At 47.5% G+C, this 13,293-nt stretch overlaps 1 protein-coding gene across 1 annotated transcript in view; it reads right to left on the reverse strand.

Annotated features, from left to right (window-relative positions):
- Window positions 1-1,465: 1,465 nt before the first annotated feature.
- FKBP9 (FK506 binding protein 9, 63 kDa) overlaps window positions 1,466-13,293 on the reverse strand; it is a 43,110-nt gene continuing 31,282 nt past the window's right edge. Inside the window, exons 7-10 of the mRNA XM_012638777.1 lie at window positions 10,568-10,754; window positions 6,942-7,087; window positions 5,115-5,278; window positions 1,466-2,774 (exon numbers count right to left, since the gene is read on the reverse strand). Coding sequence (XP_012494231.1) covers window positions 2,598-2,774; window positions 5,115-5,278; window positions 6,942-7,087; window positions 10,568-10,754 — 674 coding nt within the window. The 3' untranslated portion in view covers window positions 1,466-2,597. The remainder of the gene's footprint in view (window positions 2,775-5,114; window positions 5,279-6,941; window positions 7,088-10,567; window positions 10,755-13,293) is intronic.

Here is a 13,293-nt window from a genome sequence, read left to right on the forward strand (position 1 = left end):
GCTCCTATTATAGGGTCCAGGCTGCCTCAAAAGGCCACATAGAAATTGGGTACAGAATGTAATTAAAAGTGCTGTGGCATCTCCATCCTTTATTAATACGGCCTTGCTGGCAGAGCCATAACCCATAACCAGAATGCAATATAAGAAGCAAGCGTTGCAGCAGCATCATAAAGTGGGGCCAGCTTAGCAGCCTGCCCACCCACACAGGTTAATGTGCCTGACGCAGCCACAGGTAATCGAACGTGCTCAGCAGCGGAAAGAATGGAAGTGCCCAGGCAGCACTCGTCTCAACTCGCCTTGGCAGGCCTCAGGTGCCCTCTCTTCCTGAAGTTCTAAGGCCCACGATCTTAATTTCCCCAAAGAAATGTACTCCTCATTCAGCCAACCTGTCTCCACTACTGTGGAAAGCAGCCAGAGAAGAAATTCACATAGGGGCAAATGAAAATCGGGGGTAGAGAATAAGCACAGATTTTTACCTTCATGGAGACATGTCAGGACAGTGAAGCGGTGTAGGTCAGATGCATTCCAAGGGGCAATTCCATTTAGCAAGAAGCAAGATTATTAACCTATCTCATGTACTTAAGGAATTCTGTTAAATGAAACGGAGTGACTGTGGGCTGGGGGGAAGAGGGCCAAGAACACTAGTGTCGTGGGCAGCAGCAGCCAAGAAGGCCATGGCCAACTCCTTGGCCTCCCAGAAGTTGCTTCTGCAAAGAGTAAACAGTAACATTTGATTTTAAAAAACAATCATATATGGATATATATTTTTCTTATACATGTGCCAGTTATTCTCCATTTGCTCTCCCCGCAACCCCTACCTCGGATCCATTTTCCACCTTCCTCTGTACCCCGAGAGGCCGACCTCTTAGAACTCCAGTCCCTCGGCTTCAGATGGGGTTCAGCTAACGGGAGCCAGCAGCAGGTGGCAGAGAGTGGGGGGACAGAGAAGACGGGGCATTTTGTCCCTCACTCCTCTGCTGCAGTGCCAACCAGTTCTGGGGTGGCTGTGTCCCTCCCTCTGTGACACCCCCCAGGCAGCCCTTCCTGCGCTGCTCCCGCTGCCTCGTCCTGACCCCTCAGGCCCAGGGGTGGAAACGGTCTCCCGTGGTGCTGGCTGACACTGCTGTGACAGCCCCCTCCACATCCTTCCTGGTGCCCAGAACCCCACCCACACCTCTGCAGTCCTTGCTTTAGCTTCTCAGGAGTCCTGGAGGACGGTGTCTCTGTTTCGGGCCCGGACCTGACTGATACCCCCTTACGCTGTGCAGCGCTGTCCGTTCAGTAAACACAGCAGAGTCCCCCCATTTTTATCAGGGGGTTCTGACCGCATGGTGCATTCTCATGGGGTCCTCTCAGCCTTCAAATAAATGCCACAAAACCAGATAATATAATTCAACATTTTATATCAGAAAAGATCAACTTCCCAACATTCCATTGAAAGAGTGCACAGCATTTTCAGAAACTATCTCAGGGCTACATCAGTACAAAATAGTTTAAATTAGTAAAATAAAGCAATTTCAAAAGGAAAATCATCGATGACTTCAGGGTGAATGCCAACACTACTTGGGAACAGAGGACAAAAGGTAGCAATGTGGTCACTGCACGAGGCGGGCACAAGCAGGCAGGTACGCTGTCATCGCTGTCCCGCAGCAGTTGGCCCCAGCCTTCAGGGCACCCCCTGCTCCAGGACACAAATGAGCAGCACAGAAATGTCACCTCCTTTATGCTCAGTGGCTCATCTACTGGGACGACACTTCCATCTCGCCCAAGTGAAATACTCTGTAGACTGCCCGGCGAGGCCCAGTCCCTACCCTATCTACATGATCACACAACACAGGGTGGAGCAGTGAGAGAGTGCTCTACGGGCAAGAGGGATGGGGACAGGGAGAGCTGAGCACACAGCCTTACGTGGCAAAGGCAGAATCGAATTCTCTCTGTTCATGGTCCAAGACACCTTTCGTTTGGCCCACGGTTTTCTTCTGTCCAGGAGGCTCTTTTTAACCTCCAAGTCACACAGTGCCAATGGGAGGACCACAGCAGGACGGGGTGTGACGAACTGGAAGAGCACAGCGTGTGTGTGCGTGCAGGAGGGGGGTGTGTGCGCGCAGGAGGAGGAGGTAGGGCCGTCGCCAGAGCTGGGCCCCTGCTGGTGCATGCCCTTTGCCTGTCCTGCCTGTCTTGAGAACATTTTTAAAACACCAGCAAGTTAAAAAAAAAATGTAGCCCTCTTTGTGTAGACACCCTGGACACTTTTTCCCACCAAGATGGTTATAACTTCTGTGTAATACTATATTCCTTTAATAACAAAATTTCCCAGAAGGCTCACAAATAATGTTGGCAGTGCAGCCTTTTCAATCTTGACACGTCCCATGCTAAGGCACTCTGCACCGATTCTGTTTGCTATCCCTGGCAGTCAGGCTAAGATTCTCCTCATGTGTATCCACCCACCCCGATGTATGCACCAGGTACTATGTGACCCACCTACTACTTGCTAATGATGCGCCTTCTGAGAGACCCTTGCACCCTCACTGCATGTTCTGCCACGACAGGTGGCTTGGTGTCACGTACTCCCTGGCACCAACTGGCTCATGCCACGGTTAGAGTTCATCGTGTTTGGCTTCCTGGTCTTTGAGTTTAAATTCCTCAGCCGTGACCTTCCCGTCTCCGTTCCGGTCTTGGTTGGTGAACATATTCTTCACAATCAGTTCAGCGTCAAACCCAGGAGCGAGTTTCCCTTTGCCAGATGCCACCTGGGCATGAATGTACTCTGAGAACTGGAAAGAAAGGAGACAGGACAGACCATGAGATACGGCATCTGAGAAGGCCAGGCCTAGGGCAGAAACAGAGCAGTCCGAGAGCAATGGGGCTGGAATTTGAGTCTGAGCTCCCAAAATAGCCAAGATCCTGGCAGCTACACAACTTACAACCTGGGTTTTTTTCCTCCAGATGCAGGTGAAAAAACTCCTGGACTAAATAACTCCAAGCCCTCAGGATCCAGATGGCCAATACGCAGCAGCCACCAGAGCTATCCCTTCTCCCCACTCGGTTCCCCGCCAAAGACTTACCCTCTGAAAACATTGTTGCACGCATGCATTCATTCGAACAATAAAAACGTCCTGGATGTCTATCGTGTGCTGAGCACTGTTCTAGACCCTTGAAATACATCGATATACAAACAAAAAAATATCCTGCCCTTGTAATGCTTGCATTCGAATGGGAAGACTGACAATTAGACATGAACATAATAAATAAGTAAATTACATAATAAATTACAAACCGAAATGCTCTGGAAAAAAATGAAAAAGTAGAGCACAGTCAGGAAAGAAGAACGGGCTGAAGTATTAAATTTGGTGGTCGGGATAAAACCTCAGCAAGAAGGGGAGACTTGTGCAAAGGCTTGAAGAACGTGAGGGAACAAGCCAAGCAGTTATCCGGGGCTAGCGTCTCCTGAGCGGAGAAGACAGCACTGGCTGTCGCAAAGGCCAAGGTGGAGCCCACCCAGCATGGTCACAGAGCAGCAGGGGGTTGTGGCTGGCAGAGGGGGCAGAGTAGCCGGCGGGGAGGTTACGGCGCGCAGGTGGCGGAGGGCCACTGAGACAGGGAACTCTGCAGGTCTGAGAAGGGGCTTCTGTGTGAGAACGGCCACTCTGGCTGCCGTGGGGGCACTTCCCGGAGGCTGCTGCCACAGTGACACGATCCAGGAAAAAGCCACTGGGCACTGGGCTAAGATGCTATGGGGTGGAGGTGGCAAGAAGCAGAAGGTTCTGCATGTGCTCTCGAGGTAGAGCTAGTGATGTACTGAAGGATTATCGTGGCCTATGAGAGGACGAGAGGGGCGGAGATCTCTGAGCACTCTCGCCTGGGCCAGTGCAAGGACAGTGTTGCCACTGACTGCCAGGGGCAAGGCTTTGGGTGAAGCAGGTTCGGGGTGGGGGGGGCGCGGACATCAGGGGTTCAATAAATGAAGACGTCAAGTAGGTAGTTGAAGGCGTGGGTGTGAAGTGGAGAGAGAAGACAGCACTGGAGCTACAGATCTGGACGTCAACACGGTATGGACCAGAGGAGACCACCGAGGAAATGACACAAAGGAAGGGAAGAGAACAAAGTTCAGCACTTAGCCCAGGGCACGCCGACAGGAAAGGATCTCGGAGAAGAGGCCTGAGAAGGAGCCACCAGTGAGACCGAAGGACAGCAAGAAAGGGTGAGCCCTGGAAGAGGGGAAAGCAGCAGCATCCTCAGGAGCCAGCCGTGTTGGGACGAGAGGAGCGTGAGGACTGACCACTGGATTCCGCAGCACGGAAGGCGCTGGTCACCTTGGCAAGAGCAGGTTCAGAGCATAGAGGGACAAAGCTGGACAGGAGTGGGCTTAAAAGAGAATGGAGGAGAGAAACTGGAAGCAGAGAGGACAGACAATTCTTTTGAAGTTTTGCTGCAAAGGGAACAAAGAAATAAAAGAAATGGGAAGATACATCAAGAGAAGGGAAAATAATACCATGTTTGCTATATGGGAATAACAGCTTCTGATGTGAAAGATCCAGAAGCCGGGGAAATGCTGATGACGTAGGAGAGAGGGTGAAGAAGGTGGAGCCATGTGCTTGGGTAAGGGGAGCTGGATGTGGAACGTGGGGGAGCTGGGCTTCCCCAGGGCTGGACGGGACAGACGAGTTTTTGCCCAGCTCCAGTAAGGGGCCTGTGGTCCTGGCTCAAACCACTGGGTAGCTGTGTGACCTTGGGCAAGTCACTTACCTTCTCTCAGTTTCCTCTTCTAAAACACAGAGATGATTACACGGCTGTTGTGAGGGCTGAACCGGAGAACACATGTGAGAACACTTAGCACCACACAGGCACGCAGTGGGCACCCAGGAACCAGCAACTAACTCAGATCTGCGTGCCCGCCGCCTCTCAGGGGCTCAGTTTCTTCAGAGAACAAGTGAGCTTCAATTTCGACGGTGTGTGTAAAAGCACTTGGCACATGAGCGTGCTGGTCATCGTCACCATGAGAAATCCAGTGCCGCTGTCCTCGCTCTGAGAGGCCTCACCTTCAGAACCGGCACCCTGGCCCCACAAGATTCCCTGAGCGCTGTCCCTCCCACTTTTCTGCAAAGGCCGGTTACCTCTTCGAGGAGGACTTCTCCGTTGCCATCCTTGTCGATTTCATCAAAGAGGTTGGGTGACACCTCGCCATTCCATATGAACATGTACCCCTCCGGCAGGCCAGCCACCAGCTCCAGCAGCTCGATGTCGAACACCAGCACGGCACTGCCCGGCACTTCTCCATCTGCCCGAGCGACAGGGGAGGCAGGCAGCGTGAGCCGCAGGCAGCACGGTCAAGCCCATCAACCATCGCCTGCCCCGCCACGCCTGACTCCTTTCTCACCAAAGCAAGAAAGCGTAGCAGAGGCTAGCTGCTTTTCCAACTGCAGGCAGTGACCCCTTAATGAGTCATGAAATCAGTTTAGAGGATGGTGACCAGCATTTTTTTAAATTAAGGAATAGAATAAAATAGACCAGAATACACTGCACATAGAAAGGACAGGTATTGTTTCAGGAAACTCGAGTTTCAATTTTATATATAAAACTAAATGTAAGACTGGGTGCAGTGACTCATGCCTGTAATCATAGGACTCTGGGTGGCCAAGGGAGGAGGTTCGCCTGAGCAATATCAAGACCCCATCTCTACAAAAAAATAGAAAAATTAGCCAGGCATGGTGGTGTGCACCTGTAGTCCCAGCTACTTGGGAGGCTGAGGCAGGAGGATGGCTTGAGCCGAGGAGTTAGAGGTTGCAGTGAGCTGTGATAACGCCATTGCACTCTAGCCTGAGCAACAGAGCAAGACTGTTTCTAAAGAAAAAAAAAAAAAACCTAATTGCCTAAACGTATATATGTATAAATTGTATGTTTATATATAATACAGATTGGGAGACAAAATGTTATTTCTTACTGTGTGTCTTGGTGAAAAAAGTTTGAAAGCCACTTGTAGAGACTATAATGGTAGAACTTTTAAATAAATCTAACAGTAGAACTTTAAGAAACACAGTATGCCCATAAATAATAATCCAAGATATGACTGTAAACATAAATTCAAGAACAATATATATAGTATGGACCCAAAAGAAGTTATATGAGTATCGAATATATAAACGTCATGTATATTATTCAAAAGTATTACATATTATCTAGGTTATAATTTATATATAATAGTTACATAATTATTTATAATATATATCATAGGAAAAGTCTTAAAGAATACACAACATATTTTTTAAAGGGTTTCTCCTGGGATTGGTGGGAACAGATGTACTTTTACAATTATTTAAAAAGTTGTGGAAAAAAACAAAATCAATCGAAAGTGCCTATTGTTTCTACAGGTTAGCCCTTTCCACCCCAGGTATCAGCAGTATAAGGAACACTGAAAAGAAGGGGTTCCGAGCCCTCCATGTGGAGGACACGTTCTGGACTAAATCACGAGGTAAAACATAACCACTGTGAGGATTAGGGAAAGCCAGCATTTCCAGAACTTGGAAGCAATCTCTTCCAGAAGGAAACTGTCTCACACGGCTTACAGGCTTGGGAGAAGTGAGAAGCAACAGCCTACAGTATTCCACTTGTCCCAGGAAACAGTTCTGGACGTGCTCAGCCCAACCCCAGAGAAATCTGGAAAGCTCCCCCAGGGACAAGTCTCGCACGTGGGTCTGGAGATCCAAGGTTATTTCACCGAAACCTGTTTTTTCTCAAGAGGGTAAGGGGACATCAACGTGCCTCACTGAATACACAGGAGTCTTTAAGCAAAAATGCTAAATATTAAAAAAAAAATAGAAAGCGCAGACTCTTTGGGTTTTAAATGGAGGCAGCATATTGTGGTTCCAACTACGGCAGCCCCGAAGCACAAAATTCAGATGGTGAATGTGCCCAAACACCCTTGGGTACTGTCGCTCACTCACCCACGCCGGCCTCCCCGTAGCCCAGGTGGGGTGGGATGATCACTGTCCGTTTCTCTCCGACGCACATCTCTCTGAGACCCATGTCCATTCCCAGCACGACTTGTCCAGATCCCAAAACAATATTGTAAGTTTTGCCTAAATTCCACCTGAGAATGAAACAGAAGAGCCCCGGGTTAGGTCATCAACCCGCCGGTACTTGAGCGTGTTCCCATGAGAACGCATCGCTTCTAGGGTATTTCTGCAACAGATACATAACCCCTATCGAATAACGAGGAAACACCAGACAAATAGAAGAAACTGAGGCACATTCTGCAAAATAACTGGCCTGACATCTGCAGAAGTGTCAAGGTCGTGAAAATCAAGAGAAGACGGAAGAACTGTTCCAGAGCAGAGGAGCATACTGGAATGGATCGTTTTGCAATAAAGGAGCATACGGGAATATTTGGTAAAACTAAAGTGGGGTCTGAGGATTAAAAGGTAGTAACATACCAATGTTAATTTTCTGATTTTAATGGATATAACGAGTTATGTAGGAGAACGTTTGTGTTTGCAGAAAATACACCTGAAGTATTTGGGGTGATGGACATGTCTCAGGCCATGGGACATCCTTGTGGCAACCTACTCTCCAGTGGCTCAAGGGGGAAAAAGGTTCTTTGTACTACTCTTGCAACTTTTCTTTAAGTTTTAGTTGATGTTCTAATCAGGCATTTTTATGACCATTTTTTGTTATAATATAATGTAGTTAAGACCCTGGGTTTTGGATTCAGCAAGACCTGAGTTTGAATCCTAGTTCTGCCACTTACTTTGACCCTGGGAAATGCAATCTCTCAGTTACTTTATCTACAAAATGGAGATAATCATGTAGCTATCTCACAGGGGAGGTTCTAAATGGCAAGTAATACAATATGTTTGGCACAGTGGAGAGAGCAAGTATAAAGGGCTCAATAAATGGATAGCCTTGAGGGTATAAAGTGCTTGTATCTGTAACAGTTTATGACTCTAATTAATTACCCTGCTGCCCATGGACCCAGGGGAACTCAATTTTTGAAAAGTTAACTCTGTCACTTCAGTCTGAAAATAAAACGACTTCAAAAGCTATGGCATTCCTACCACTTCCTAAAGGCAAACAGTGTGCATGTTCTTCAATGCCAAGGGAGAAAAGCCTCCTCATGTCCCTCAGCCCATGGCAGTGGTGACCACATGGAGAGGACGGCCCCTTTGAGTCACATCCCCCTCTCAGGCTTCCCAGCCTCCCTGGGCCAGCAAACCAAAACTGGGCTTGTGTTTTCCTACCTGGGAGGAAACCGAAACAAAGCCAACCCCAGCACAGCACGCCCTGTCCCCCGCCCTGCGGGAGGGAGCCACCCTTGCCAGCAGCACGAGGACCTCACACTGCCTTATCCAGGCACCAACCACCCTGGACCTCCCCTGGGACTATGCCCATTCCAAAGTCTTACAGAATGTTCCAGAACTCAGGTATCAGGTAATGAATGTTTGTTCTTCCTCCCAAAGGCCAGTTAGATGCACACACACACACACACGCGCACACACACACACACACACACACACACACACACACACACGGATGAAGAAAATCCTCCAAGCAAACCATTTGTTTTCATGTGTCATTGCTGAAAATGCCACTAATTCTTTTTCCTCAGGTTCTTTTATTTTTATTTCAGTTTATTTATAGCTTTGTTGGCCAGTTTTTCTCTCCAACACTCTCCTTATTCCACCCAGGGGCTTCCTGCTTCCTGTCTGCCCTCTGCCCTCGGGCTCTCTGCCCGCCCCTCTCTCTCCTCTCAGCACGGGCTGAGTTGGGACCCGGTAGGCAGGTGCCCGCCACACTTCCCGTTATTCCATAATCCTGAAACTTATACCAGGAAGATGCCAGCAAGGATGCCACCGCTGCTCTGCCATGCAGATTTACACATAACACGAAGACTCTCAGGACACAAAATGGAGTTTCCGATAAGAAGAAGGAGCCCTGCGTCATGCGGCTCCCAAGTGCTCTGTCAGAATGTCACGAATCCGCCAAACACACTCAGGAGGCAGGAAGACTGAGTCCCGTCCCACGTGAGAAGCAGGAACTCCTTTGTTCGTGTCCCACCCCCACTTCCGCTTTCCTCAGCCTTGGGAGCACCAGGCAGGAATATGAAGGTCAGCAAGACAGTGACAACAGCCACAGACCTTGCAGCCCCTTTGCACAGGCGTGAGCTCACTTGACCTGCAAAGCTCCTTCCTGGCTGCCCTGCTGCCCGTGCACTCCCACTAGCCAGTGGTTGGGATTTCTTTGCAAGGAGGTTTGTTGTAAGCCAGGTCCCTGTAAATCTGGGCCCCAGAAGCTATGTACATATTTCATTGATTCTGAAATGCATTTTTTTTTTCACATTTTAACCCTCTGTAATTAGGAGACATTTTGTGATTGACAGCATGTCACTGTTTTTTGCCAGCATTTTTACTTTCTTGGAAATACATGAAATAATGTTTCCAATGATCGACACCTTTTAGATTTGATAAAGACATTAAGTGCATTAGCATACAGGATCTCCTAGTCCTGGAGGGAATGCTCTGAATAGCATGTCCCTAGGGCTCTCTCTCTACAGCTAGACACACTGTCACCTGAAGCTAGAAGGCAGAGGGACAGATGGCAGGGAGAGAGGGTCCTGCATACCCAGAATAGATGAAGCAGCACATATTTGCTTACATGAAGCCTTTTTTCTCCCCAAGACCAAACTTAAGAACCTAAGCCAGGCTCAGTACAAAAATGGATAGATAAAGAAATGCTGAAAATATTTCTTTCCCAAAGAGAATATTGTATTAACATACAGATACATCTGAAGATTCAGATACACATAACGCAAAGCTCCTTTTACATACCTGATACTAGTTTATACAATTGATTCCTATTTAATATATTCTCAGATTTATCTTGATCAATTAACATTTATAAAATGCTCCTTTTGTGCCATGCTCTGGGCAAGGTGCAGGGAATAAAAATATGAATAAACAAGTTGGGTGTCCTAAGGTAGTCAGACCAGCGACAGAGATAGAAATAAAAATAACTAAATGACAGGTAATACATAAAGTATTCTGAGACTACAATAGCGGAAGCAGTTGATTTTTCCTAGGAATTGAGGAAAGATTTTGAGAAAAGGGAGAATATTCAAGCCAGGGCAGAAGTTAGCCAGAACAAAGGGAGCAAGCAGTGCACAACCTGCACCACTGCACATGGCAGCCCTAGAATGCAGAAGATGGGCCCCAGCAGAAGAGACTGGTGAGGCAGAACGGAGCTGACTCAAAAAGAGCTCTATATGCCAGACTCTGGAGTTTGGCTTTTATCTGTGAGTTAGTTTTTAAAAACGTCAGTTATATAATGAGATCTGCTTTTCAGAAAGACAATTTCACGGGGTAAGAAACGGGCCAGATCAAGGTGAAACTCTTAGAATAGGAAACTCCGAGAATAACGCACCTGAGCATCAGAGTGAGGCAGACTTGAGCTACCCGGTGGGGAAGGCGCGGGGACCAAAGCTCGCAACCAACATCTAATGAAAAGAGGAGGAGCACGGCAGAACACATGACGGTCACCCTCCAGGCTCACCCCACACCGTTCCGGTTGCCCTTACGTGGAGTCCAGCAGGGTCCCGTCCAGGAGGGAGGCGTTGTAGTGATACTTGAGGTAGTCCCCCTTCTTGCTCAGCACTGAGCAGTCGGGGGGCTTGTAGTGGGAGGTGATGCTGATGGAGTCCGCGGGGTTGTGGAAGTCGATCACGTGGATGTCAAACACCAGCACGGCAGAGCCGGGGATGTTCCCTAACGAACAGACACAGGGAATTAACGAACGAACCCTCCAAGCTGCAGCACGCGTGCCTCCCCGGTATCATCAGGCATGTCCTCGCAGCCCTAAGAGAGAAATACAGGCACCCAGGTATGAAATCCTAGGCGACTGAAGCTAAATGGGCCATCAGAAGTAACCTAATCTTCATTTTACAGATGGAGAAACTGAGGCATGGATGTGTCCAAGGGCTTACAGCCGGTTATGAGCACAGTTTGGACAAAAATTCAAGACAATGGGCTATTGCATCACGGAATCGTTGAGCCCAAAAGATGAGTGACTAAGCTGATCACAGATGAGCAAGCTCGAGCCTGGCCAAATTAAGGCTTGCCCCTCACCCACGGGAAGTGGAAGGCAGGATGAGAAAATCAGTGGCAGAGGGAGAATCACCCCAGTGCCCCACCACTGCTCAAGAAAATAAAACTAAACTTCACAGAGGAGAAGACCCTCAACAAAACTGACCCCTTATGACAGTACGCCAACAGTCATGACATGCTTTTACAACATGCCCTCTTTGTTCTACACAAAATTATTAATAAACTTTTCTTTTCCATGATCTCCATTTTTGAAAACAGTATCTCTCATCTAAATAACGTTTTACAATTTACAAAAGTATGTCTCACATACATTTTTTCATGAAATCCCTGTAGCAAACTTATGGGGTGAATATTACCATAAACCCAGGAATTTAATGACAGCTTCTCAGGTGGTGGGGGACACCTTAAACACATGCTCAGTTCTGAAAGACACCCCACGGGTCATTTCAGCAACGTTCAAATGTAAAAGATTTTTAAATCATGTTAGAGTCGAGGATATATATAGTATTATCATTAACATTTTACCTATAAGAAAACCAACTCAGACTTGATACAACTCAAGAAAACAACACAGCTGTAGGGAGATTTCAGATAGAGATACACGAACACCAACAGCCCCTCCCACCTCCCATCCTCACCAGGGAGGTGACACAGACCAGGTACTTTCCTGTGTCTGTTTCTTCATTGGTCTCTCTCCTCTGTCTCTCTAAAAGACACACATACATTCACACACCCTATTTTTTTTGTTTGTTTTTTTTTGACACAATCTCACTCTGTTGCCCAGGTCACAGCAACCTCAAACTCCTGGGCTCAAGCGACCCTCCTGCCTCAGCCTCCTGAGTAGCTGGTACTACAGATGTGTACCACCACACCCGGATAATTTTTTCTATTTTTAGTTAGAGACGGGGTCTCGCTCTTGCTCAGGCTGGTCTCCAACTCCTGAGCTCAAGTGATCCTTCCACCTCGGCCTCCCAGAGTGCTAGGATTACAGGCGTGAGCCACCGTGCCTGGCCCCTTTCTCTTAATGTGTGTTTATTAAGTACCAGGCACTCTTCTAAGTGCTTTATATGTATTATTTAATTCTCATTAAAATCCTATATTCCCAATTTACAGGTAAGGAAACTGAGATACAAAATTTGGGGCTTGTCCAAAGTTGAAGGTAATAATTAGAGAATCTTGTGCTTTATAGCAGAACACAGGTGCCTGGTGTTCACTCGTGACAGGGAGCTGCTGCTGTGAGTGGAAGGTGGTGCAGGTCCTTCCCCCAGGAACCAGGAAGTGAGACGACAGCCAGAAGGCTGCTCTGAGCCAGGGCCAAGGGCAGCTCCACGTGGGAAACCAACACACACGATCAGGGGTGAGTGGCTGCAGAGCCGGATCAGTGCTTTCTCAACCTTGGTAACCCATTAAAGTCACCTGGGATGAACCTTGAAAACAGTATGCTAAGTGGAAGCAGAGAGACACAAAAGGCCACATCCCGTGGGATCCCACTGCTATGGAATGTCCAAAAGAGGCCAATCCACAGAGACAGGAAAGAGATTACTCACTGCCAGCTTGGGGGCTGGGGCTGGGGGCTGGGGCGAGGGCACTGAGAGTGACTGTAATGGGTGAGCAGTTACTTTTTGAAATCATGAAAATGTCTGGAATTAGACAGTGGTAATGGTTGTACTACCTTATTAATGTATCATACTAAAACAGCTAAATTGTAAACTTCAAAATGATTAATTTTACTGTATATGAATTATATCCCAATAAAAAATTAAATTTAAAAATCTCCCTCCTAGATATATATCCAGAAGAACTGAAAGCAGAAATTTGAACACCCGTGTTCACAGCAGCATTATTCACAACAGGCAAAAAAAAGTGGAGATAACCCAAGTGTTCATCACCAGATGAACTGATAAACGAAATGCAGTATCTACATACAATGGAATATTCACTCAGCCATAAAAAGGAAATTTATTAGCCAATAAAAGGAATGAAATTTTGATATATGCTAAATATACACAGACCTTGAAAACATTATGCCAAGTAAAATAAGCTAGACCACAGAAGGACAGATAATACATGACTCCACTTGCATGAAGTCCCTAGAATAGGCAAATTCATAGAGACAGACAGTGGAATGGTGGCTGCCAGAGGCTGACAGGAGGGGGAAGGGGAGTTATTGTGTAACGGGTTCGGAGTTTATGTTGGGGAT

The sequence above is a fragment of the Propithecus coquereli genome, unplaced genomic scaffold (genome assembly GCF_000956105.1).
Source record: "Propithecus coquereli isolate 6110/MARCELLA unplaced genomic scaffold, Pcoq_1.0 Scaffold134, whole genome shotgun sequence".
Lineage (NCBI taxonomy): Eukaryota > Metazoa > Chordata > Mammalia > Primates > Indriidae > Propithecus > Propithecus coquereli.